The following is a 27321-nucleotide window of genomic DNA, read 5'->3' on the forward strand; positions in this document are numbered from 1 at the left end:
TTTGCTATTTTGTTCACGTAAAAAATACTAAGTAAATGATGTACATAGAATGAATAGCTCTAAATTGAAATGGTTACTGAACGACTAACCATGGCTTAATACTTAAAAGTAGCAATACAAAGTAAGGAAAAACTTAAAATTGAAACTCATTACTTATAACTATCGTCTATCCCTTCTCTTCGAACAAATTATGCTAAATATTTGTGCTTTGCATGTGTATATCTATGAAAAAAGCATCTTCCATATTATAAATAAGTAATATACATTTCTGCTCCATTTTTGTCATATCCCTAAACAGAAAAGATCGAGGTTAAAATCTTTTTTTAAAACACTACAATAATTTCAAAGGTTCAGATGTAAAAATATGAACTTTGAAACCGGAAAATGGTCTCTAAAACATGCTACAAACAATCTAGATGTTAGTAGCAACCTACTTGGAATAAATTATGCATCAACTATCTAAAGTGTAATTTTAAAGGGCAAACGCTTTCATATTTGAAATTCACCATGGCCAAAATGTGAAATTAAACTTTTAACTGTGTATCGGTACCTAATGTTCTGTGTTTTAAGTTGTTCAGACCAATATGACGTTGAACATTGGTTTGCTGGTGGAACGTTTTTATCGTTTATCAGTTCTTTGAGACGATCAGATCATTTTCAAAATACTCGATTTGTGTTAGTTGTGACATAAATGTATGATGACTAAGATATAATTTTATTTCTAATGCAGATAATATTAACTACTAACCATTGTCTTTATTTCTCTTAAATATTTATCCGTTTCCTTATGTTTATTCAACAACTAAAACGAGAAATATTATAATAAGCTGATTACTTCTGTAAAACAATTAAATATTTGACAGAATATAAAAAAAGAAACACTCTTCTCATAAGTATGGGGCTGGTGTTTTCAACTTTATATACTAATCATACAGATGCTGTGGTATGAGTGCCAACGAGACAACTATCCAGTCAGGTAACAATTTGTAAAAGTAAACTAGTAGAGGTCAAAGTGTGGCCTTTTTCAAAGGAGTAGGTTCAGTAAGACCCCCTTTTGGCCCCAAAATATAGCAGTTTTACCAAATTGTGAAAATTTAATCTATTTATTGGAAAGTAGAATACTTCTGCTTCATAAATATGGACTCTTTGTGACAATACAATGCACATATATCGGGTACTAGCACCATTAAAGGGAAACTTCGCAAAAAAATAAAAAATTGATATTATGTTCATTCTGTATGAAAATGCTCAAATTCATAGATATTAAAGTTTTATTCCGCTAGATAAGAAATCACCATCGATTTTTAATTTAGAGTATCAATTCTCTGCATTCGGCCATTTTGTCTTCTTTCCCGATTAATAACAACGATATGTCTATAAACCACAAAGGAGCAAAACTACAGTAACCGATGTATTCTATCTTTTTTAAATTACCATGGTCTGTTATTTTTAAACTGCTAATATTGGAATTAGTTAAAAAGTCAAAGTTGAAATCATAAATAAATGTTCCGTGAAAATTGTTTTCGAAAATCTAATTGTTTATAATTCTTTAAAGTAATAAATTTTATTCAAATAAATTCTGATCTTCCCCATCTGATCACCAGTATGGCTAAAGGTATTACTCCCGAAGGTATTGTGAGGGGTGCGAGGTGACACGACCAGGTATTCAAGCGATTTCCTGTCGGGCTTGCAAGTTCATGCATCGTTTCACTTCTGCAGGTATTGGTCAGTGTACACGACCGAAAACTTATAACTTTCCATTTTGAACTATGAGGTGTATGATATACAACTCTGTCTTACTTGTCATTACTAAACTGATACGCTTGTTTATAAATTACATTTCTGGTGTAAAGAATATTATTCATAAAGTATAAAGAATACCCAAAAAATAAGATTTGATGAAATTAAAATCTATTTACATATTTTTTCCAAGTATGAATTTGGGAAAATGTAATATATACTCGTTGTCAATAGTGAAGGACAGATTGGAACATACCAGAAATATTGATTTAAAAACATGTACGCACTTGTTGACGATTCGTTTATACGACTGGGTACAAAGTTACGGAACTATAGCGCAATTTAAAATAAATACATGTATACATTGAACATAAGAAAGAAACATACATTTTGTGTAAATTGGGGTAAAAGTTTTGTCAATAAACTAGTCCACGTATGCAGAGACATATATACACATGTGTATATATGTCTCTGACGTATGCCAACAGTATGTAATCATCGAATGTGGATAGACTATTGTATACCAAAAGAAGAAGAAGAGAACCAATTTGAATTAAATACAGGTCGATGTATAACTTGCTTTGGTTCATCGACGTTGTGGACATAGTAAAATCACAGATTTATATATCAATTAGATTGTTCCCGAATAAAGGAAGAAATTCGTCATCACTACATGCAATTGTTCCGACATGCATGTAATATATATGCGACTGGATGTACACTATTATTCCCCAAGGGATGTGAATATTTTCCAGGAAATCTATTGAGTATTAAAGTTTTAAATTAATTTTGGGATTTATTTTCTTTCTTGACATTCAATGACAGCAATTTAAAGAATAAACTGCTTGTCCGCTTTAGGGGTATTCTTGGCTGTTGAAACAAACTTATAATTACATTCAAAAATAGGGAAAGTTGACATTAAATTCGCTCTGTATTTTTTTTAAACATCGTTGGTCAAATAGCTGTTGTATTATACGTTGGGAGACGAAGACTATTTAAATAAGGACATTCCCGATTATGAATAAATTTGGTTAATGTTTTTCACACTTGAAAAGAATATCTGTTCGTAATTTTTCGATTCCATGCCAAGAAGATCCTTAAATTTCCTGTAATTTTTTTTAAAACATTTATTTTCAAATAGCTGAAGTATTCATGATTTGTGAGATTTAAAATATGTTGATGAGAACATTAATACCATTCCTAAATAGGTAAATGAAGATTGCTTTGGATGGACTAAATTATAAAATTGCAATTGTTAATGATCTGTTTGAAATATTAAAGGGTGCCTGATTCTAAATTAAAATAGTACAATTTTTAGTTCGTACACTCGTTTTTAGAAGGCTATTTTTATCTATAAATTTATTCAATTAAAATAATTCAGTATTTTATCGTTACAAGAGTAATCAGAAGTCATCTATACTATTAAACGAGAAGACCTCATTTTGGGTGTCGCTTCTCTTCTTTCCACAATAAATTAATCTTCATGCCTCTGTGTCCTATATGTACAGTGCATAATCGCATTTGTCATCCATTCATATGATTATCCAGATTGAGTTATTATGGGAGAAAAACGAGAAAAAATGCGTCCGGATATGTTTCCGTCATTTTACAAAATTTTAAGTCTGATTAGACTTCCGGTTTGCGTTTTCTGTATACTTTTAACATACATATCTACTACCAATAGTTTGAAACAAATACATATACTAGGAATAAAGTGTATTTTCTGTCTGATATCATTTTCAAGTTTACTATCCACGGCGGTCACAGAGTTTATTAAATAGAGAGTGTCTGTATAATATATCAATGACCGCCGTGGATCGATTATTAAACTGAGAATTGAATTTAAAAGAAAATACACTTTATTAATAGCAATAAATAAAGCAGGACCTTTTCGGGACGTCGAGAGCGGGTGATTTTAAGATCGAAATTTCAGGATTGACCATTTCGGAATCCGAGATTTCTTTTTTCGAATTTCAGGATATCGAGATATTTAATTTATGTTAAATTCGGAACCTCGGGATTTCATGTTCTTAAGACCTGGATATCGGGATCAGGACCCCTCCCGGTGCGATCCCCCCTTTTATGAATGTTCATAATATACAGATAAGCGCTAAAATTATCAATGTGTCATTAAAATTAATAGAGAACTAACAAAAAAAAAAAAGGATTTCTTTTGTGGAAAAAGGAGGAGCCGGGCTAGAAAAACAATTATCCTGTCCCAAATTACCTATGACTTTTGATACCTTTTCTGACATTCTCCAGCCATTAAGTTTTTTACAAAAAAGAAGATGAGGTATGAATGCCAATAAGACAGCACTCCGCAAGAGACCAAAATGACACCGAAATTAACATTTAAAAGTCACCTTACGGCCTTCAACAATGTGCAAAGCCGATACTGCATAGTCTGATATAAAAGGCCCCGAAATGACAATGTAAAACAATTCAAATGAAAATACTAACAGCCTTATTTATTTACCAAAAATGAACAAAAAACAAATATAAAACACATAAACAAACGACAACCACTGAATTACAGGCCCCTAACTTGAATGTTCATAATATACTACATGTATGTTCATAATGAAATTAATAGAAAACCAAAAAATAGGAATTTTGCAAATAAAGAAGGAGGGTTAAAAAAACTTTTTCCTGTCCCCAAGTACCTATTACTTCTGATACTTTTCCTGAAATTCACAAGTCAGGAAATCTTTTACAAAATTTGTCCTACAACACTTTACATACTTTCAACCACGCTCTAAATGCCCGCGATTTCGCGGGTGTGTTCTAGTAATTCATTTAAAAGTGAGCTTATGCAAAATATATAAAAATATACAACAGCTATCCAGTTATTGTGCGACCTTATTACTTCCGTAAATTAATTTTAATTCTTTTTCTTACATTTCTATGTCTAAAACTATAACTGACTCCCGCTCATCAGTCATACGAAATGTTGTTCACACCTGAAATGGTGAACCGTGACGCCTTAATTTCACCGAATGAAGATCAAAAGATTATAATTACATAATGCTAATCTTTTAATTACCTTGAGTTTAACTACGCATTCATCATTCACTAAGTGTCACAAAACAATACACATTATATTTCCAAGCAAGTGAAAATGTTTGCTGGAATGAAGCAAAAAGGTCAGAATACAAACATGTATTTTTTAAAACACTATCGATCTGGCATGTCAGTTTCATATGTTTGTTTAAAGTATTTGTAGAAAAAAATCATAGAAATGTTCTATTGTTTTATTTACTTTAATTACTAAAATTCGTATAAAGAAAGTCCACACATAAATCCTACAATCTAATTTTAAAAGTTGCATGGCTATATCACTTATTTTTCTTTGGTTAATAGCTACACCAAAAGTCGTCGATGCGCTTTAAATAGCGTTATTAGATGTTTAACGAACAAGACTAAAAAATGAGATTAATTTGACTCCCGGCATGCAAAAAGACTTAAACTACGTCACATAAGTCAGGCAGTTTGAATTTAATTATTAATTACCAATTTACTTCTTTATTACTTTTCATATCAAAATAAAACTTGGTGAATATGTTTTATATGGTATTATGAACATAATAAGATGAAAAGTGAAAAATCGCGAATTATCCCTTTAAGTCATGCAAAATTATTGAAATCTTCACAATTTTAGCATATTAGTTAAACATGTTAAATTTTAGACGGTTTCCGTCTTAAATGAAAGTGGCCGCATTCGTTTTCATTCATAATATTGAAATTTTAGTTGTACTTGATGATAATACATAACATATGTACAGGTTGAGGATGAACACGGATGCGGCCACTTTCATTTTTGACAGAAAACATCTGAAAAGACGTTTTCTGGCATATTTTATAGATTTTTCATGTTTAAACTTGAAACCGAGCGTTTTAATGACGAAATCAGTTAAAATCTGCCATATAAACTAATTGAATCAATTGAAATAGACACTTAAGTGTTTAAAAAGTGTTCAAAATCTTTCGTTAGATGAACCTGAAATTTGAGACCAATATCGGCCCTTACCGGACTTACTCCTTTCAAAACTGGGAGGAACACAAAATGTCAGACATAAAAATATATAGTTCAATTCCAAATGGTCTTGCTTTATTGTTACTAGAACACACCCGCGAAATCGCGGGCATTCAGAGCGTAGTTTGTATGTAAAGTGTTGTTGGAAGAATTTTGTAAAATATTGAATGACTGGACATATTTGTTTTTCGTTTATTTTTTGTAGGGGGTCTCATTGGGGGGTTCTGATCCCGGATCCCGTTTACTGTTTTGTCAGATTCCCGTATCCCGCTTACACTACGTACGAAAGCAATTCTTATTTTTTTGTAATTTCCCGTGTGCCGCTAGACTTCATTTCCTGTTTTCACGGCATTATAATTTGACTTTCATGTGTCACGATTACAAAAAAATCGGCAATCCCGCGTCACGCTTAGACCCCAATGAGACCCACTTTGTACATAAATAAGGCCGCTAGTTTTCTCGTTTGAATTGTTTTACATTTCAGCAAAAGTATCATTAGTCATAGGTTATTGGGGACCGGAAAATGTTTTTTTTTTATCCCTTCTCCTTTATTTCCAAAAATTCCCAATTTTTGGTTTTCTAACAATTTCAATATGAACATTTAAGTAAGGAGCCTATAATTCAGTGATTGTCGTTAGTTTATGTGTTACAAATTTGTTTTTCGTTCATTTTTTGTAGGGGGCCTCATTGGGGGGGTTCTGATCCCGGATCCCGTTTACTATTTTGTCAGATTCCCGTATCCCGCTTACACTACGTACGAAAGCAATTCTTATTTTTTTGTAATTTCCGGTGTGCCGCTAGACTTCATTTCCTGTTTTCACGGCACAATAATTTGACTTTCACGTGTCACGCTTACAAAAAAATCGGCAATCCCGCGACACGCTTAGACCCCAATGAGACCCACTTTGTACATAAATAAGGCCGCTAGTTTTCTCGTTTGAATTGTTTTACATCGTCATGTCGGGGCCTTTTAAAGCTGAGTATGCGGTATGGGCTTTGTCCCTTGTTGAAGGCCGTACGGCCGTTCTATAGTTGTTAATTTCTGGGTCATTTTTGGTCTCTTGTTGAGAGTTGTCTCAACATGGCAATCATACCACATCTTCTTTTTTTTGTAATCAATGCATTTTGTAAAAGATTCAATGACTTGAGAATTTCAGAAAAGGTATCAAAAGTTCACATGAATTATTTTAGCGCTTATCTGTATATTATGAACATTCATTACTATATAAATAAAGTGTATTTACTTTCAATTCTAAGTTTACTAATCGATCCATGGTGGTCATTGATATAGTATACAGACCCTCTATTTAATGTTTAATAAACTCTGTGACCGCCGTGGATAGTAAACTTGAAAATGATAGCCGATAGAATTAAAATACACTTTATTCGTAGTATATGTATGTTCAAAGAAAAACGCAAACCGGAAGTCTAATCGGACTTAAAATTTATTCCAATGACGGGACAATATCCGGATGCCTTTTTTTCTCATTTTTCTCCCAAAATAACTCAATCTGAATAATCATATGAATGGATGACAAATGCGACTATGCACTGTACCTATAGGATACAGAGGCGTGATGATTAATTTATTGTGGAAAGAAGAGAAGCGACACACAAAAAGAGGTCTTCTCGTTTAATAGTATAGATACAAATGTATTTGGACCTCTTCTAAAATCGTTTCCACCTTGTATATTCAACGACGTTTTCGATAGAGTCATACTGCAAAGGACTTCACGTATGCGAATGTAAGAAACTTCTTGTTAAAAGCTGTTCATTTGTTATGTTTGTTTGTACATGTTTTCTTATAATCGCATAGCCCTCAATTGGAACGGTTATCACAGTTGTAACACAACTAGAGGCTCTAAAGAGCTGTGTCGCTCACCTTGGTCTATGTGAATATTAAAGAAAGGAAGCAGATGGATTCATGCGAAATTGTGTTTTGGTGATGATGATGTGTTTGTACATCTTACTTTACTGAACATTCTTGCTATTTACAATTATCTCTTTCTATAATGAACTTGGCCCAGTAGTTTCAGTGAATAATTTACAAATTTTATGAAAATTGTTAAAAATTGACTAGAAAGGACAATAACTCCTTAGGGGGTCAATTAACCATTTCAGTCATGTTGACTTATTTGTAAATATTACTTTGCTGAACATTATTGCTGTTTACAGTTTATCTTTATCTATAATAATATTCAGGAAAATAACCAAAAACAGCAAAATTTCCTTAAAATTACCAATTCAGGGGCAGCAACCCAACAACGGGTTGTCCGATTCATCTATACGGGCAGATAGATCTTGACCTGATAAACAAATTTACCCCTTATCAGATTTGCTCTAAATGCTTTGGTTTTTGAGTTATAAGCCAAAAACTGCATTTTACCCCCATGTTCTATTTTTAGCCGTGGCAGCCATCTTGGTTGGTTGGCTGGGTCACCGGACACAATTTTTTAACCAAATACTCAAATGATGATTGTGGCCAAGTTTTGTTTAATTTGGCCCAGTAGTTTCAGAGGAGAAGATTTTTGTAAAAAATTACTAAGATTTACGAAAAATGGTTAAAAATTGACTTTAAAGGGCAATAACTCCTAAAGGGGACAATTGACAATATCGGTCTTGTTGACATATTTGTAAATCTTATTTTGTTGAACATTATTGCTGTTTACAGTTTATCTCTATCTATAATATTATTCAAGATAATAACAAAAAACAGCCAAATTTCCTTAAAACTACCAATTCAGGGGCAGCAACCCAATAACGGGTTGGTTGATTCGTCTAAAAATTTCAGAGCAGATAGATCTTGACCTGATAAACAATTTAACCCCTCGTCAGATTTGCTCTAAATGCTTTGGTTTATGAGTTATAAGCCAAAAACTGCATTTTACCCCTATGTTCTATTTTTAGCCATGGCGGCCATCTTGGTTGATTGACCGGGTCACCGGACACAAATTTTAAACTAGATACCTCAATGATGATTGTGGCCAAGTTTGGTTCAATTTGGCCCAGTAGTTTCAGAGGAGAAGAATTTTGTAAAAGTTAACGACGGACGACGACGACGGACAACGGACGACGGACGACGGAAGCCGGACGCCAAGTGATGAGAAAAGCTCACTTGGCCCTTTGGAGTGTTGAGTGAATTTGTAATAGTTTGCAATTTTTTCCAGTTTTAAGTTTTATTACAATACAAATGATACTTATGTATTGACAATTAGTTATATATTTAAATTTATCAAAGATTTATAATTTGTTGTTCTTACTTTATTCTAGTTCAATATTGATTACAAAATACCTGTCTGGAATCTATAATATGGTTCTTTGTAATAGCAATCAAAGACGAAATACTTTAATTTCTTAGATGTCCTTACAAATAAAGTTATATTTCAGTGGATGTCGTTTGATTCTATATTACATATCCGTTGTTCATTCATTAATTGGTACTCACATTACCGGTAGACAGTTAGTTTTCACGTTTGAATTGATTTACATTTGTCATTTCCGGGCCTTGAATAGCTGACTTTGCCGTATGATTAAGCATGCCTTACTGTGACCTATAGATGTTAATTTCTGGGTCACTCGATCAATTGTGAATAATTGTCTCATTGGCAATCATACCACATCTTCTTCTTATTCAAAATAACTGTAACACCACGTCCTCAAGAGGCTACATGAATCATATGTGGATACCTAATGATGTCAAAGATCTTTAATAGGGCATACAATCTAAGTCTCTTTAATTTTGAAGCAATAACATAACATTTGCCTTTACACTTTACAAAAATATAACCATTTATTAGATAATTGAAATAATTGTTCCGTGTTTTATAATTTAGTTTCTTGTATTAGAAATCACTCTAATGTAAATAGAAAAAAAAAATCTCTTAAACTAATATTAATAAGATGTCTGGTGTATTTATTGACAACAGTTTTCACTTCACACCAGTAAAAGTCTGAATTGGCGTATATCTGTACCCGATTGTAGTGATTTTTACTCGACCAGTATGAATTTAAGTCGATATTTCTCGACCAATTAAACATAGGCTGAACTATAACTCGACCAGTGTGAGACTTTCTCTATTCTAGACATGCACATGACCAATACTTAACCAGTTCTCGCCCTGTATGTTTAGTCTGAACGATACCCGACCAAAGGACTGAACAATACGTAACCAGTCGGAACCATACTTGACCAAATAGCATATACTTGTTTAAATTTTAACCATTAAATGACTTAGTTGACAACAGTTAAAATAAAGTATAATGTCAAAATGGCTTGGTGCCAAGAAATATATATTTTGCATGATTGAAATGCGTCTTTATTTATATAGTCTAATGAACTATGTCCTTAACTATAAACCAAATTTATTTAAAACATTTCAAGTGTATACTAATTATTTGTGACTTTTTGTCCTACCAATTTGTGACTTTTTGTCCTATCAAATTGGTGACTTTCTCTCCTATGAAATTGGTGACTTTCTGTCCTTTGACTTTTTGTCCCATCACATTTGTGACTTTCTGTCCCATCAAATTGGTGACTTTCTGTCCTATGAATTTTTTTCCTATCAAATTTGTGACTTTCTGTCCAGTGACTTTTTGTCCTATCAAATTTGTGACTTTCTGTTTTGTGAATTTTTGTACTGTGACTAAATTATATCCATTTACCAAACTATATATGACAGTTGTTATCTATTCTGTTGATGAGTTTGAGCTTTCGATTTTGCAATTTTATAATGACTATCTTTTTTGAATTTCCTCAGAGATATTAACTTATTATTAGTTACAATATTTTTTTAGCGCATTATCAATTCAATGCAGTTATAAAAAAAGTGTAAAACCTAACAACAATCAATGTGATAAAAATGAAATCAACTTGTGACACATACATGTATAAAAGTGAAACATAATACAAATGCATATACCACGACGAAAAGAACAAAGATAAAAAGTCACTGTCGGTATAAATAGTTAAATATAGTCAACGAAAGAAAGTCTAACATAATGGGTTTTCATTTTTTTCTTAAAAAGTTCGATGGAATGTTCATGTCTTAGATGTGTAGGAAGATTGTTCCAGAGGCTCTCAGTAGCTTTGTCAAAACGTCTTTCACAGTAGTTTTTGGTGCGTACACTAGGTTGTATTAGTTTCATCGCATTTTCAGAGCTAATGAACTTGATGATTTATAAGCGCAAATGAGTTCCAGGTAAACAGGCGCTAGGCTATGTAGGATTTTAAAAGTATACAAAAGCAGTTATATTTTATTCGATACTGCACCTGGATCAAATGAAGTGACACAAGAACTGGTGTTATATGATTGTCTTTCTTTGTATATTTAAGGAGCCTAGCTGCTGTATTCTGTACTCGCTGTAACTTGGTGACTAAACTAGCATTTACTTCATTAAGTTTCCGTAGTCTAACCGTGACGTGACAAGCGAACAGACTAAAGTTTCACAGGTATCATCGGTGATATATTACCGAATTCGGCTAATGTTCCATATTGGGAAGTAGCACGACTTTGTGACTGATGTGCGTTTCCATGCTCAATGTCCTATCAAAATAAACACCAAGGTTTTTGAACACAGATGCATTGCTAACTATTGATCCATCAAATGATAAATTACAATTGGAGAATTCATTCACACGAGTTTTTGGTGTAAATAAAATCAGTTCCGTTTTGTCTTGGTTCAGTTTCAGCACATGCATTTACTTATGTCAGCCAAACATATCTCTAAACTTGAAGATATGTTGTCTTTATTATCGAGCGGTTTAATAACGAGATAGACTTGAGTTTATCATCATACTCATGATAGCAAAAGTTGTGTTGCCGACATATTTCACTGATCGCTTTTGCAAAAAAAAACAATACATGCAGGGTCACAAGACTGAACCTTGCGGAACGCAATAATTGATGTTAATTACGTCTGACAATACCAGGGGCGGACCCAGTCATTAAAAAAGGGAAAAGGGGGGTCTTAACCCAGGACAAAAAAGGGTGGGTCTAACTACATGTTCCCATTCAAATGCATTGATTGTCCAAAAAAGGGGGGGTTCCTACCCCCAGATCCCCCCCTGGATCCGCGCCTGAATACGGAAACAGTTATAACGCGTTCGCCCATCAAGATAAGATATCATCCATGAAAACGCTGAGCCAGTTATACCGTAAGAGTATTCTAACCTAATGATCAGGATAGGATGGTCGATAGTGTCAAATGCAGCAGATATATAGACATAGTATAACAAGTACCGCACAACAGTTATTATCGAGTGCCAATGCTATATCATGGTAAACCCTTAGTGGAGCTGTTTCTGTTGAATGACATGAACGATATACTGACTGTATGCTGTCGAAAAGTGCTTCTTGATGCTGTTAGAACAGAGTTTCGCCCATCTTTTCTAAGTCTTTGACGTAAAAGGCAAGTTCGAAACGGGACGATAGTTTTTCAACTCATCAATGTCGAAACATTTTTTTTCAACAAAGGTCATACAACTGCTTCTTTGTAAAATGCTGAAACATGTGCTTCTGCCATTGAGGTGTTTATTATCTTGGTTTTGATAGGTAGTAAGCTGCCGAGGTATTATTTGAAGAGGTCAGTATGATCATGAATTGGGTCGATTTCGTATGACTTTACCGGAGCTATCGTTATTATCTTTCGAACTTATTGAGTTGCACTGGTGAAACCAAAGTAATGGTGACAGCAATGTAAGCGGGATTCGGCCAAATTTTCATCGGCGTAAATGCATCATCAATTACTCAGATTGTTCCGAATTGTGTTTATTTTCCAAAACAAAGAATTCAACAAATTGGATAATGCATGTTCGTTATGATGTGATCGTAGTACAGTTTCTGCTTTATTTCCCATGAGATTGTTCATTAGTTCATGCAGCTGTGTTTGGTTATTCCAATTTCTAGAAATTTGTTAGAAAATTTCAAATTACAAATTTTTACATTTCAAGAGAAGCATGTTTGACTTTTGTCCTTAAACATCTGCTTTTGCACCTCTTAGTTTCTTTTACGCATTTGTCTCTTAGCCTTTCGGTGCTCTCTTTTTTTTCTACTTGCAATTCATCGGTATACCACTCCGTGTTAGGTCTAAGCAACATGTCTTTTGTTTGCAATTGTCCAGGAGCATGTTTATCAATGATAGTTTGAACTTCAGATTTATATACTTTAACAAGTTCATCTGATGATCCCTTCGGATTACAAAGAACATTAAAAATATGTTGAATACCTTTTAAGATATTTGAATAATGGTCAAAAATTGTATGTACATAATGCAATGTGCACATGATAGACATAAAAATTTGTAAGGGTTCCGCGGAACCCAGTGTCTCGCCTACTTTTGCTATAAATCGCAGGCTTAACAAAAATGAGGAAAAAAATCAACAAAAATATTCCTCTTGATACTTTCTATTGATTGTAAGAAGCTTCTGTCCAAGTTTGGTAAAAATCCAGGATAGTTTATGAAACTAATAAATGTTTCAAAAACTTTAACTGAAGACTGTATGTAATGTTAACTGGAAGAAAAACTAAGTCCATTTATAAGTAAAATACAGATACACAGGTACAAAATATTAACAAAATTTCCTTCTAGATACTAGCTTTTGATCATAAACAAGCTTCTGTCCAAGTTTAGTACAAATTTAAAATAGTATAAGAAATTAAGTTATTATTTTTTTTTTAAATTTAACCACAGAGTGCACGAATGTGTTGTTTCATGGCAGAAAATCGAAGCCCATTTAAAAGTATAATACGGAATAAATGGATTTATGTTTTTACAAAATTTACTTCTGGATACTATCTTATGATCATAAACAAGCTTCTGTCCAAGTTTGGTGCAAACCCAGGATAGTTTGAGAAAGTTATTAAAATTTTAAAAACTTTAACCACAGAGTGAATGTAATGTTACCCCGCAGACAAACTAAGTCCATTTATAAGTAAAATACAGAAAAAAGGAATTTTATTTTTGCAAACTTATCTTCTGGATACTATCTTATGATCATAAACAAGCTTCTGTCCAAGTTTGGTAGAAATCAAGTATAGTTTAAAAAAGTTATTCAAATTTTAACCAGATGCTCCGCAGGGCGCAGCTTTATACGACCGCAGAGGTCGAACCCTGAACGGTTGGGGCAAGTATGGACTCAACATTCAAACTGGATACAGCTCCGAAATTGGATTGCGATTAAATAGTTTAATAGTATTAGAGAAGTGCAGGTGAAAAGACATGTCCTACTTAAGCCAGGTTTGAAATATTTTTTGCTTCATGTGTATACAATAAAAACTATTTTATAGATACATGTACATTGTAAGTAAATATTATAAAAAGATCAGGTTTCTGACACAGAATGAATGTGGTCTAATGAACTTAAAAAATGTTTTTTTTTGCTTTTGAGGAATTCACTATGCTGTTGAATATTAATCCTTTGATATTAGAAGAAATTTTCTTTTTCATTTCTGAAATCTGAAATAAGAAAAATTGAACCCTACAATTTTTTTTTTCGCCTCCCCCTTTCCCTTATTTCAAAAATGATCTCAATTCAAATTTCTAATGGAGTTTTCAACAATAACTACTCATTAAAATACATCATAAAATATAAAATGTCATACAGTCATGATTTAAGTTGATTTAACTACTATTCTGGACAAAGAAAGATAACTCCAATGCAACATTTTATATTGGCAAATTTCCAATGAAGTTCATTAAACTAAAGTTTTTGGCAAATTTCCAATGGAATTTATTAATAACAAAGTTTTTTGCAAATTTCCAATATACATAATTGAAGAGCAGTTTAGGTGAGCTATTAAAATGAGTTTCAATTACCAACCTTACACTGCTTTTAAATTATGTTTTGTACTTAAGTAATTGTCCATTAACCTGGAAACCCTTTCCCCCCCCTTTTTTGCACCTTATTCCTTAACGGTTTAAGCCATAACTCCCAAAGACAATTCTTACCATCCCTTTGAGGTATTCCAATATTCAAAATCTAAATACATAGTTAGATTCATCATATCAAAGAACCCCAAGAATTTGGATCCTTCAGACCTCAATGTAGACCAATTTGATGACCGGTCCTAAATATTAAAAATCTAAATACATGGTTAGATTCAGCATATCGAAGAACCCAATATATTGAATTTTTGTTGAAATCAAACAAAGTTTAATTTTGGACCCCGATTTGGACCAACTTGAAAACTGGGCCCATAATAATAAAAACTAAGTACATGTTTAGATTCCGCATATCAAAGAACCCCAAGAATTCAATTTTTGTTAAAATCAAACTTAGTTTAATTTTGGACCCTTTGGACCTTAATGTAGACCAATTTGAAAACGGGACCAAAAATTAAGAATCTAAATACACGGGTAGATTCGGTATATCAAAGAACCCCAATAGTTCAATTTTTGATGAAATCAAACAAAGTTTAATTTTGGACCCTTGTGGCCCCTAATTCGTTGGGACCAAAACTCCCAAAATCAATCCAAACCTTCCTTTTGTGGTCATAAACCTTGTGTTAAATTTTCATAAATTTCTATTAACTTATACTAAAGTTATTGTGCAAAAACCAAGAAAAATGCTTATTTTGGGACCTGTTTTTGGCCCCTAATTTCTAAACTGTTGTGACTAAAACTCCCAAAATCAATCCCAACCTTCCTTTTGTGGTCATAGACCTTATGTTAAAATTTTATAGATTTCTGTTTACTTTTACTAAAGTTAGAGTGCGAAAACAAATGTCTTCGGACGACGACGACGACGACGACGGACGACGACGACGCCAACGTGATACCAATATACGACAAAAAAAAATTCAATTTTTACGGTCGTATAAAAACTTTAACCACAGAGTGAATGTTATGTTTCCCCGCAGAAAAAATAAGTCCATTTATATATAAAATACAGAAAAAATGGAATTTTATTTTTACAAAATCTACTTCTGGATACTATCTTATGATCCTAAACAAGCTTCTGTCCAAGTTTGGTAGAAATCCAGTAATTTATATAAAAGTTTAAGAAAGTTAATAAAATTTCAAAAACTTTAACCACAGAGTGAATATTTGTGAACGCCGCCACCGCCGCCGACGACGGAATGTAGGATCGCTTAGTCTCGCTTTTTCGACTAAAGTCGAAGGCTCGACAAAAATGAAACCTAGTTGTACATTAAATGAAAAGAAAAGGAACATGTTCATGTACAAACATTTTGCGTCTTGTAAAATTTAAAATTATATGTCCTGGTCCATATAACAGTATAAATCTGTATTGACATGCTAACTTATCGTAATTTGAATACATTTCACTCCTAAAAGTTCGGTAAACAAAATACCGTAAATCATACCATGAATCATGTCTGAGAAAGTCTTTATTTTTATAGTGATACCATGTACTCAATACCGCAACCTATTTAACTAGTCGCGAAGTTTTATCTATATATTGCGTTTTTGCAAGAAAGTCGATATATTGACTTACCTTTAGATTCCGTTTATCACTTTTCTCGTTAAGCTGGTCTATATTGAAGCTATTTGAATCCAATTGTGTCTGAAGCTTCTGCAAAAAATAATTTTAACTATCATTGCTTGAAGTGAAGCGATCTTTTTTTGTGTGTTCAAAATATCATTTGCATCAACAATTGTAACGGATGAAGCACTGGTCAAATGTATTGCTCGACAAATTCACATAATGATATTTTCCAATCGCCAGGTTCATTAAAAATACCTAAACCATAGCCACAGTTTTAAATTAAACTCACGATTTCAATTCAAATGAAGCGTCATCATTCACAAAATGTTTTCAATACTTACCAAACATTGTTCTGATTCAACTTACACAATCAAAGATACTCAAAACAGGTAGTTGTTAGAAGTGCACTGGATATTATTTGTAAATGAATCTGCTTCAGAAGTTCCTCAAAACATAACACTAAAATTGCCGAAAATTTTGTGTTCTCTGTTTTTCTATTAATATATTAATCTCAATTGACAACTAAGCTACTGTTGACCATATTTATTTATTTGTGTGCATTGTTTTATACATGAACATCTCCCTCTCTCTCTCTTTTGCATATTCTATAATATAAAATCTTAGAAAACAGAATATATCTATAAATATATAATTAATATAATTCTGAAACGCAGTATTCAAAGCATATATCAACGTAAAATTTACCGTAATTCTGTCAGTTTCCATGATGTCTATTTCCCTGAAATCAATGAGTTATTAATTAGTATCAGAGTATAGCAAAAATCAACATCGCATGTATACATGTACTTTTAGCGGTAATGCAAAAAAATCTACGCATATCAGACTCTTTTTTCTTCACACTTCTAGTTTGTCCGTCATATCAATCTAGTAACAATATTCAATTCCTAAAAAAAAAATCTTACTTTTGAGGGAAAATACTTACATATATTACTTAAATTTCAAACTCTGTTTACATCTGTTGGTCATATTGTATCTCCTTGGCATCAGAAAATTAAACTTTGAATGAACAAGAAACTATTTGAAATCTGAAAACATCAAATACCTTGTCTGTTTTAAAAATATGGTCAATATTGTACAATATAAAACGCGGTTCTTTGGAGACAGCGAATAAAGATTCAGGTTGAGATGTCTTGATGAAATGGCATTTTCAAAACACATTCTTCTGAATGATTCATACATATACTCTAAGAAAATAATTCGTTTTAGATAAACTAAGAAGACTCAATGAAACAGACACGTGCAAAATATGTTTTGAGAATACTTTACCCTTTAGATTTCATGGCACCACTCCCCTCCGCTTCACTGGTTGACTTTAGCTTCAAATCAAAATTTGTGTTATACAGGAAAACTGAAATCAATAAAAGAATAACAATAATACGTAAAGATATGTCACAACGTAAAAGCAAAAAACATTGAGGTTGTATATAGCTGACTAAAGGCGTAGAGTATACTCCATTTTAAATTAAAAAAATCAATCTGCACAATGTTTAACTCATGTTTCGGTGAAAATATAGAAACACTGACTTCACTATTGCCTCAAATAATGAACTAGTCGGCTAATGTTGCTCTATTAAACAAAACTCTAAACACATGCGATTATTGTCAAACTTAAACCCGACGAAACACATTTGTCTACTGCAACCTCCAAAAAAGTTTACAATTAATCGTGTGGATAAATTAAGCTGTGCAGTTGCTTAAAAGCAGAGACGACATTATAGTAAACCAGAAAACCAAGGTATCTCTGTTGTTGTCATGGATAAATGTGATTACATTCATAAGGAGGAAGTTCACTGTTGAGAGATTTTATAAGAAGTTAAACTCTGACCCACCCTTCAATTCAACAAAGAGATCCTCACGAATTTGAAAATTATTTGTGAACAGCGTCATATTGATGAAGACACATTTAAATATTTTAAACCCGAAAAATCAAAGCCGGGCCGTTTCTGTCTTCTTTCCAAAATGTACAAAGAAAATAATCTAGGTACTAGACAATGCCAATGACCACCCAACAGCAAAAATATCAATTTATATAAAATATTAATTTCAGACCACATGTAGAAAATTTACAATCCTATAAACAAGATACAACACACAATCTTAAGAAAATGAAATTATTGAACCTTTTCCTACCTGAAACGATCTTTGTCTCGCTTAAGGCGAAGTGTACGTAATTAAACTACACAATGGATTTTTTTTAAATTTCACAGACGAATTCTGCTTGTAAAATTACACCAGAAAATGAAATAAAAAAAGGGGGTAACCGTTTTCGTTTTTGAGATACGAGCTGTTGAAATTAACTACATGATACAACAAAATTACAAAGGATATAGAGGGAAAATCATCAAAATTAGCAGATATTTTTATATTATCAAGATTTTCTATTTTGTTGGACAATGGATTTTTTTCAAAAATTGATATACGATTTAAAAATGAAAGACGAATCCATCGGTGCAAAGAAAGTGCTTAGCAACCGTATTAGTTTTTACGCTACTCTCTGTTGAAGTTTCTTTTTTTGGCCGGAACATTAAAATTATTTGGCGACGTCATTATCTGCAGTAACGTCACGGGGCGCCGAATGGGACTCTTGTGGTTTTGTACAAAATTCAATTCTGTCATAACAAAATCAGTTTTGTCTTACAAAACTATGTGCTACAGACTTGTTTTGTGAGAACTTCAATTTTGTGATTACAAAATTCATTTGTGTAGACAAAATTCATTTTTGTCATGACAAAATTCATTTTTGTAGACAAAATTCATATTTGTCATGACAAAAGTCAATTTTGTCTTAAAGGTATGCAAATATAAACAATTTGCATACAAAATTGACTTTTGTTACCTGATATGGAAATTAAATCACAAAATTCAATTGTGTACGGTAAGATTCAATTTTGTGAGACAAAATTAACTTTTGTGAAACAAAATTAACTTTTGTGAGACAAAATTAACTTTTGTGAGACAAAATTGACTTTTGTGAGACAAAATTGACTTTTGTGAGACAAAATTGACTTTTGTGAGACAAAATTCAATTTTGTCATTTTTGTTGAGACAAAATTCAATTTTGTCATTTTTGTTGAGACAAAAGTCAATTTTGTCATTTTGGTTGAGACAAAAGTCAATTTTGTTAATTTTGTTGAGACAAAAGTCAATTTTGTAAATTTTGTTGAGACAAAAGTCAATTTTGTTAATTTTGTTGAGACAAAAGTCAATTTTGTCAATTTTGTTGAGACAAAAGTCAATTTTGTCAATTTTGTTGAGACAAAAGTCAATTTTGTCAATTTTAATTTGTTGAGACAAAAGTCAATTTTGTGACGACAAAATTCATTTTTGTGATGACAAAATTCAATTTTGTAACAACAAAATTGACTTTTATGAGACAAAATTGACTTTCGTGAGACAAAATTGACTTTCGTGAGACAAAAATCAATTTTGTTGAGACAAAATTCAATTTTGTTAATTTTGTTGAGACAAAATTCAATTTTGTTAATTTTGTTGAGACAAAATTCAATTTTGTCAATTTTGTTGAGACAAAATTGCATTTTGTTGAGACAAAATTCAATTTTGTTAATTTTGTTGAGACAAAATTCAATTTTGTCAATTTTGTTGAGACAAAATTCAATTTAATTTGTCAATTTTGTTGAGACAAAAGTCAATTTTGTCAATTTTGTTGAGACAAAAGTCAATTTTGTCAATTTTGTTGAGACAAAAGTCAATTTTGTGTAACAAAAGTCAATTTTGTGTAACAAAAGTCAATTTTGTGTAACAAAAGTCAATTTTGTGTAACAAAAGTCAATTTTGTGTAACAAAAGTCAATTTTGTATAACAAAAGTAATTTTTGTGTAACAAAAGTCAATTTTGTGTAACAAAAGTCGATTTTGTATGCAAATTAGTTCACAGAAACCAAACTAAACTAATTTAAATACAAAATTGACTTTTGTCGCTCAATTTTCAAATTAGGTAACAAAAGTCAAGTCTGTGTAACAAAAATGAATTTTGTCATGACAAAAGTGACTTTTGTCCGCTGATAGATAATTTTGTATGACAAAATTTCAAATTTGTAGTATGATACAAATTTTGTTAAACTGAACTCATTTTTGTTGAACAAAAGTCACTGTTGTCCGTACAAAATTGAATTTTGAGTACAAAACCACAAGAGTCCCATTCGGCGCTCCGTAGCAACTTCTACGTCGAAACTCTATTATACAGTACAATGTCGTAGCAATGGCGTGCGTGTGTATTACTCATCTTCCTATGTATTACAAATGATCTAAGGCTATAAATTGATAAGGAAATAAACTAACTAATTTTAAAGAATATTTCTGTCGCAAAAGAAAATGAAAGTTTGATAATTAATTTACCGCAAATGAAAGAAATTTACCGTAGACTTTAATTTCATCTTTTCTATATTAGAGTGATTTCCGAACCTTTTTCAATGCTGGCATGGATTGTTTAATTCTTTTTTGGATCAAATATCGAGTTTGAATATGTCCCGGTTAACACAGTGTTGTCAGAATGAATTGATCGGCTTTAATACCAAGATCGGGTATACGCCTCGTTTTCAATCTTACTTCTGCATGTTTGTATTTAAAAAAGTAGACCTATTTTCTGCATATTTTCATGTTCGTCATTTCTGCATGTTGTTAATCTGAGGATCTGCACACAATAAAGTCTACATCATAAACCTATTTCATTAGTCATGTTTACACACATGCTCAAGATGCATCTCTGCCAAAACATATTTTATTTTACAAAATTTCCAATCTCGATCACTTTCCCTTTTCTTTAACTAAATGACAAAGAATGATGTAATTTTTGCTGAATGAAGTTTCATTAACATAAGAAAATATTTGTTTTTATTCCGTGCATTATTTGTTAAAAATCCCCATTTAAGGATTTAAACTGATTGATTGATTGTTGGTTGCTTAACGTCCATTGGCAAATATGTCATGCATGTTCAGGACGAGAACAAGTAAATAATAATAAAATACAATAGTAAGTTTTGTTCATAACAGAGGCCATCCGGGATGATGGTCTGGGAAATTTGGAGTGCCACTCGAAAATGAGGGAATATTGGATAGGGACAGAAATTTTGCCGCGTGCAACAGTCCACATACTCAACCCTCAAATTATAGTTGTTGCAATGGTTTTTAAAGGGCATAGAGTGTGGCACTCTCTTCGAGGCATCGGATTTAACGTTCCCATTCTGACCGGACGTGACTGCGAGCTTAATAAATCCTGCACAGCCAAACGGACGCTCCTCTTCGGCAAATGTTTTACTGCCGGTCGGGAGAAGACCAAGCGACCATATTTCGTTTCCCTAGTCACCCTTGGGGTAACACGGATGCATCGGATTTAACGTTCCCATTCTGACCGACGTGACTGCGAGCTTAATAAATCCTGCACATCCAAACGGACGCTCCTCTTCGGAAAATATTTTACTGCCAGTCGGGAGAAGACCAAGCGACCATATTTCGTTTCCATAGTCACCCTTGGGGTAACACGGATTTAAACAATAAGCACATTGCATATTGTGAATCTTCAACTATTTTAGTTCTTATACATCCGTGGCTTTAGAATGTTCTGCCTTTAGTGTCCCTTATCTAGGTTAATCCAGAAAAGCGCTTCATTTCATTTAATCTTCAGAATTTTTTAGACCGCAATGAGGTTAAACAGAAGGACTCGTCGATTACATTGTATGTATACATTTTTATAAAAATAGAAAATATCGGAGTATTTGGTATAACTACCCGTCGCAGATATTTCATACATGTATATTCAAAATGAAAACCTTACACCTTTCTGCACATGTAGAAAAAGTTGAAAACTAGAAGTTGAATGACATAGTTTTTACTTATTCTGAGATAAATGTTTAGAGTGATCACTTTTTAGTTTACTATGAGTATTTTTTCGGGGCCTAATTTGTAAAATTTCGTCTTTGTTCTTCCGACTTTTAAGTGTTGCCCTAAACTAGTGGTCAAAATATATTCTCTTGGTAATATCTTATTTTCTAAATGGATAGAAAACATGTCCTAAAATTTTCATTTGCACAAAATGCGAACATGTCAACGTTTTTTTAATTTAATAATTAATTTCACATGTCATTCATTATTTGTTCGGTAAACTACGGCCTTTGAAACGATATTGTTGGGTCAATTAAGGTTTCATTTTAATTAATTTGATATCAATAGAAGTAGAATCGTCACATGTTTATTTATTTATAATTCTGTTGTGAGGCGTTTTTACAATTTGTTGATATCATAACTTTTACACGAAATGCCTTTCATGTCCCATGCGTCTAAAACAAAAACAAAAACAAAATCAACTTGTATTAAAGTCAGGCTGCACGAAACAATAGAATGCTTTGATTTCTAACTGGAGAAATTCAGATAATTTCTCATGATTAGGTTTTTTAAGACAGCACGGGCGTGCTTGTTGGATTTATGATAGACTGCACGAAGTATTTTCTCTTTCATGTGTCCTTTCTTGGAGTAAGGAAGATAACTTGCCTAACTAACGTCGAACGTTATTAATCCCGTATTCCGCTAGGGGCGTGCAATTACGTACACGCGATGGAAATATTCCGAACCCCAATTGGATAAAAAAAAAGGTCATACAAATTATACAAAAATATTCTAAATCAAGAGTTTCCCCATACATTATAGTGTTAAATGTTGAAAAAAAAATGATTACCAGCATCGAAAAAAACCCCGGAATAAAACGTTTGCGCGGAAAAATTTCTGGGTCAGATAAATTAACAAAATACCCCCCCCCCCCTTTTAAGTTAAGTGGTTGCTTCTTTATGAAAGCCATTTTGATGATTTGCAGTAGTTTTAAAATAATAAAGATGTATCGATTAAGCATTAGAAAACGTAGGCTGCAGCAGCGTACTTACAGGCGAAGAATATATATTTTTATTCTCATAAAGCCAATGCATTACATCGGTACAGAGATTGAAGGAGAAGAAGGAATGATATATTAGGGATCACTATATTCCTATCTTTTCTGTTTGTTTCAAATGGTATTTCTTCTCCAAGGAGTATTTGGCGAAGGGAGGGGGTAATGTTTTTTAGTTTTAAGGGTAATTTAACGGATCCGAGATACATGTACTAGACAAACAATACATTTACCTCACACTTTTTAAGTAATGCATTTATGAGTGAATCGTTGTTTGAGTAAAGACCAGTGGCAAACATTTCTGTGCAAGTCAAGTCGATTCGGAAAGACCTTAATTTTCAAATGAATTATGTGTTCGGCAATGATGCTGCTTTGAGTCTTGATAAGTCCTTAACATAGCTACGTTAAATTTAAAAATAAAACAAATAAATATATCAAGTTTAGACAAATATTTCTGTAAAGAACTTTATTAATAATTGTTATAAATATCAATTTTATTCAAAAATGGTTTCTTCCTAAATAAACACGGTGAAACTAATGTTTTAAATGCCTAGTTTTGTGTATACTTAATCTACACAAGGCCTACATCGAGTATCGACTGCATGTAGACAAAACATGTTTTACACTACATGTTAACATTGAGTTTTATCAATGGGAACGTAATTTTGTTTAGTTTACGTGTGAGTTACAATTACATAACACCGAGTTTAGGTCAATGTGAACACGGCCTAACTTTGGTATGGTAAATGTAATAACTTAACATTTTATGGTGAACTTTTTTTCTAATTAAATGGAACAGCAATGGGAACAAAGATTGCCCCGTCTTATGCAGATATTTTTATGGATGGGGAAATTCTCAATTCTAGTCTGAATCAACCTCTCTCTTGGTTCCGATTCATTGAGGATATTGACATGAAGTTGGATAAAACTGAACAAAAAAATTATGTGTTCATTCAATATGCTAAAGATGCTCATTCTTGTTGCTGGACATTTTATCTAAAGCGTGTTCGTCTTTGGTGAGGTAGGTCGTTAGTTTGAAAAATCGACCTGGTCGAACAGAGGCATTGCAATGGGTGTTTGTTGTTTCAACACTTAGCTCGTCGCATTGATATGTAAAACATGAAAGACTGGTGAGCTTTGAGTCAGAATGTCAAAAACAAAAAGAATTAGCAAAAATAGCGATTATTATTTGCATGTTTTTTTTGTAAATAATTTCCCGATTTCGACCATGTTTGGAAATAAAGTAAAATCACAAAAAAATACTGAACTTGGTACGGGCATTTTCAAATGTTAAAAATGGTGGATTGAACCTGGTTTTATAGCGCTTAACCTCTCACTTGTATGACAGTCGCATAAAATTCAATTGTATTTACAACGATGCGTGAACAAAACAGATATAATAGGTAACATTGTCAAAATAGGGGTATAGTGGTCATCGCTGTGTCACAATTGTAATTAGTACAAAAACAAACAAATATTTAACAAAGAAGCACAACAAGCATCTATTAAATTTAACAACCACATTCATTGCTTACTTATACATGTATTCTAAATCAACCCATAAAATATTGAAATATTTGAAATCCTGTGACTGCATTCACATCAACTCTAGTGTAGAGTTGCGTAGGTTACGTTAGAATGTAAACGTCACACAGAAAGAAATATACAATAATTTTGTCGTTCAATGTATTTTCAAAATTATAATTTCACTTTGGGAATGGTGGTAAACAAAATTTTTTAGAGAAAGACCAAGATTTAAAATTTCCCTAAAGTTCTTTAGAATGTTTAAGAATCCATATATGGTTAATACCACTACACGAGTAAAACAATTGTGCCGTTCAAAGTATTTTCAAAATTATAATAGAACAATAATATAATGGCATTTATATTATAGTAGAACAATAACATAATGGCGGGATCTTTAAAAGTACAGAGCCACGTCATATGTATCAAAGAAACACAAAAAGTCACACTTACAAAACACATAAGCACAAATGAAAGATAATACAAAAACACATTGGGCAGGATGTATAAGTACCGAGCCACGTCAAATTGATATCACAGAAAACAGACCAAACAGTAAAAGTAATATTATTAATAAAACAAATACAGATAAAAGAACAACATAACACGTTATGATATCGATACGACAAACAACGTCAATACGCATAATCTATACATCAAGACCATCATGTATTATTTGTGAAGTTGATCCGGAATATTCTTAGCGTGACCTTATCAACAAGGTCCTGTTACCTTAGATGAACGTTTTTTTTTGAAAAAGGACGAGACGTTCTTTGACATACCCCTAACTTTCTACTCAGATACTGGCGACGTTTTACAAAGTATGAGTAGGAGCTGTAAGCTCTTGAATATCGAATATGTAGGGAAATGCATATCGCATATGCAGGTGATGTTGGTATATTGCTACTAAGATGGGGGGAAATGATAATTTCAAAATTATGAATGTGTATGTCAAATTCGATGTATAAGTCTAAAAATGAGGAGGAAATCACGCTGAAATACCATAGATTATCATCCGCAATTAGTTAACCAGAGGCAATTACTGATTCTAACGTGGCATGACTAATTACTTATGACCGAATAATTGTCAGTTAAATTAACATCAGGCATGTACATCGTGCTAGAAAGCTAGAAATACAAAGAGTAAACAAAATGTATCCTAATGAAATGAGATTATTCACGATATCTTAGGTAATTGTTATGCGTTGAATAACAATGAAAACATGCACGAACATGCTTGTTTTTAGTAAAGTAGTATACATTTGAACATTTGTTCTCAATATGCTGCTGGAGCCTAATAAAGAAAGAAGTATAAAAGGACAATTTTTTTTGATCCATGGAACTACTTATTCTGGCTATAATTCAATAACTTCAAAAGTTGTGTTTTTCAACCGTTCATATTAATGCCTGGATGTGGTTTTCATACTTTAAATATGACAACAAACAACATGATAAATCAGTATTTTAGAGACATACTATAATTTAAAAATATTACCTCTTACAAACATAGGACCACGATTAAGAGTTGCTTCGTCTTCATAATCATCATTTAAAATATATTTATGAAACCAGTCTGGGAATTCATCATATTTATCTTTGCAACACTTTTTGTACAATTTCCCACCAATATAAGTACACAACCATACGAATGCATGTGTGATGACAACCGGCAAAACAAGTAACTGAACATGTATTGGAAAAATTGTTTTTATACTGTATTCCTCAAGAAAGTCGTTCTGTAGTTGTGACCAATAAAATTCCGATTTTTCGTGAATCTCTTTAAATGTGTTACTTGAAAAAAAAGATAAATTTCTTCTACACATATATTCGAATTAAAACGATAATTATTGATATTTCCATAAATAAAATGATACGAAACACTTAATATTAACCTTTATGCAGTGTGTGATTTTACCGAAGCAACCATTGAAGATAGTAACGTAATCCTTTAAATCACAATAACGTTTACTGATTTAGATTTCAGCAACAAATACACTAAATAATATGTCATCGATGCGAGATGCTGGATTTTCGATGGACTACATTTTTTGTTTAGATGTTTAGATTATATGTATTTTAATGTCTACGAAATGTGCACACCATACATCTATCGTTTAAAGAACTCGTGTTAAGCAGAATCATTACTGACATTTAAAAACAAACAAACAAACACAAGTTATCTATACAAGTTGCGGTTGGTGCTTTTTTACTTTTTTATGTAAATATAAAATTAGAACTAAAAGTACTACTGAAAACAATAAATTATCTCCCTATACATGTATTGATCTATTCCTTGTCATATAGTCTGATGTATGACTTATAAATGGCAAACGAACAATATGATGTCAGTGATACAATTAATCATTTCACGTTAATCAGCATTGACAAACTCTTCTTCGAATCTATAATATAGTTCAATTTATACTTCATCTCATTTAAAGGAGCGCTGCTGACTAGATCCAAACAAATGATCCGTACGTTGAAGAGATACACAATTACAGTTGACGTTTGTCATTAAGAATTTGTGATGTACCTAGTAACGTAGTGTCGAAGGCGAACATTTAAGATTAGCTCCCTAACTATGCGGTGCCAATTTCTGAATGGCGTTGATCCATGTTCGACAATTGCATATAATTATCACTCCAATGATAGAATGATGGTTGATGAA

General features: G+C 32.4%; 1 protein-coding gene across 1 annotated transcript in view; it reads right to left on the bottom strand.

Moving 5' to 3' along the window:
* The window catches only part of LOC134681761 (transient receptor potential cation channel subfamily M member 3-like), a 41641-nt gene that overhangs the window by 12050 nt on the left and 2270 nt on the right, over positions 1–27321 (bottom strand). Inside the window, exons 3-7 of the mRNA XM_063541406.1 lie at positions 26149–26444; positions 17505–17586; positions 16923–16956; positions 16227–16304; positions 749–802 (exon numbers count right to left, since the gene is read on the bottom strand). Coding sequence (XP_063397476.1) covers positions 749–802; positions 16227–16304; positions 16923–16956; positions 17505–17586; positions 26149–26444 — 544 coding nt within the window. The remainder of the gene's footprint in view (positions 1–748; positions 803–16226; positions 16305–16922; positions 16957–17504; positions 17587–26148; positions 26445–27321) is intronic.

The sequence above is a fragment of the Mytilus trossulus genome, chromosome 8 (genome assembly GCF_036588685.1).
Source record: "Mytilus trossulus isolate FHL-02 chromosome 8, PNRI_Mtr1.1.1.hap1, whole genome shotgun sequence".
NCBI classification, from domain to species: Eukaryota; Metazoa; Mollusca; class Bivalvia; order Mytilida; family Mytilidae; genus Mytilus; species Mytilus trossulus.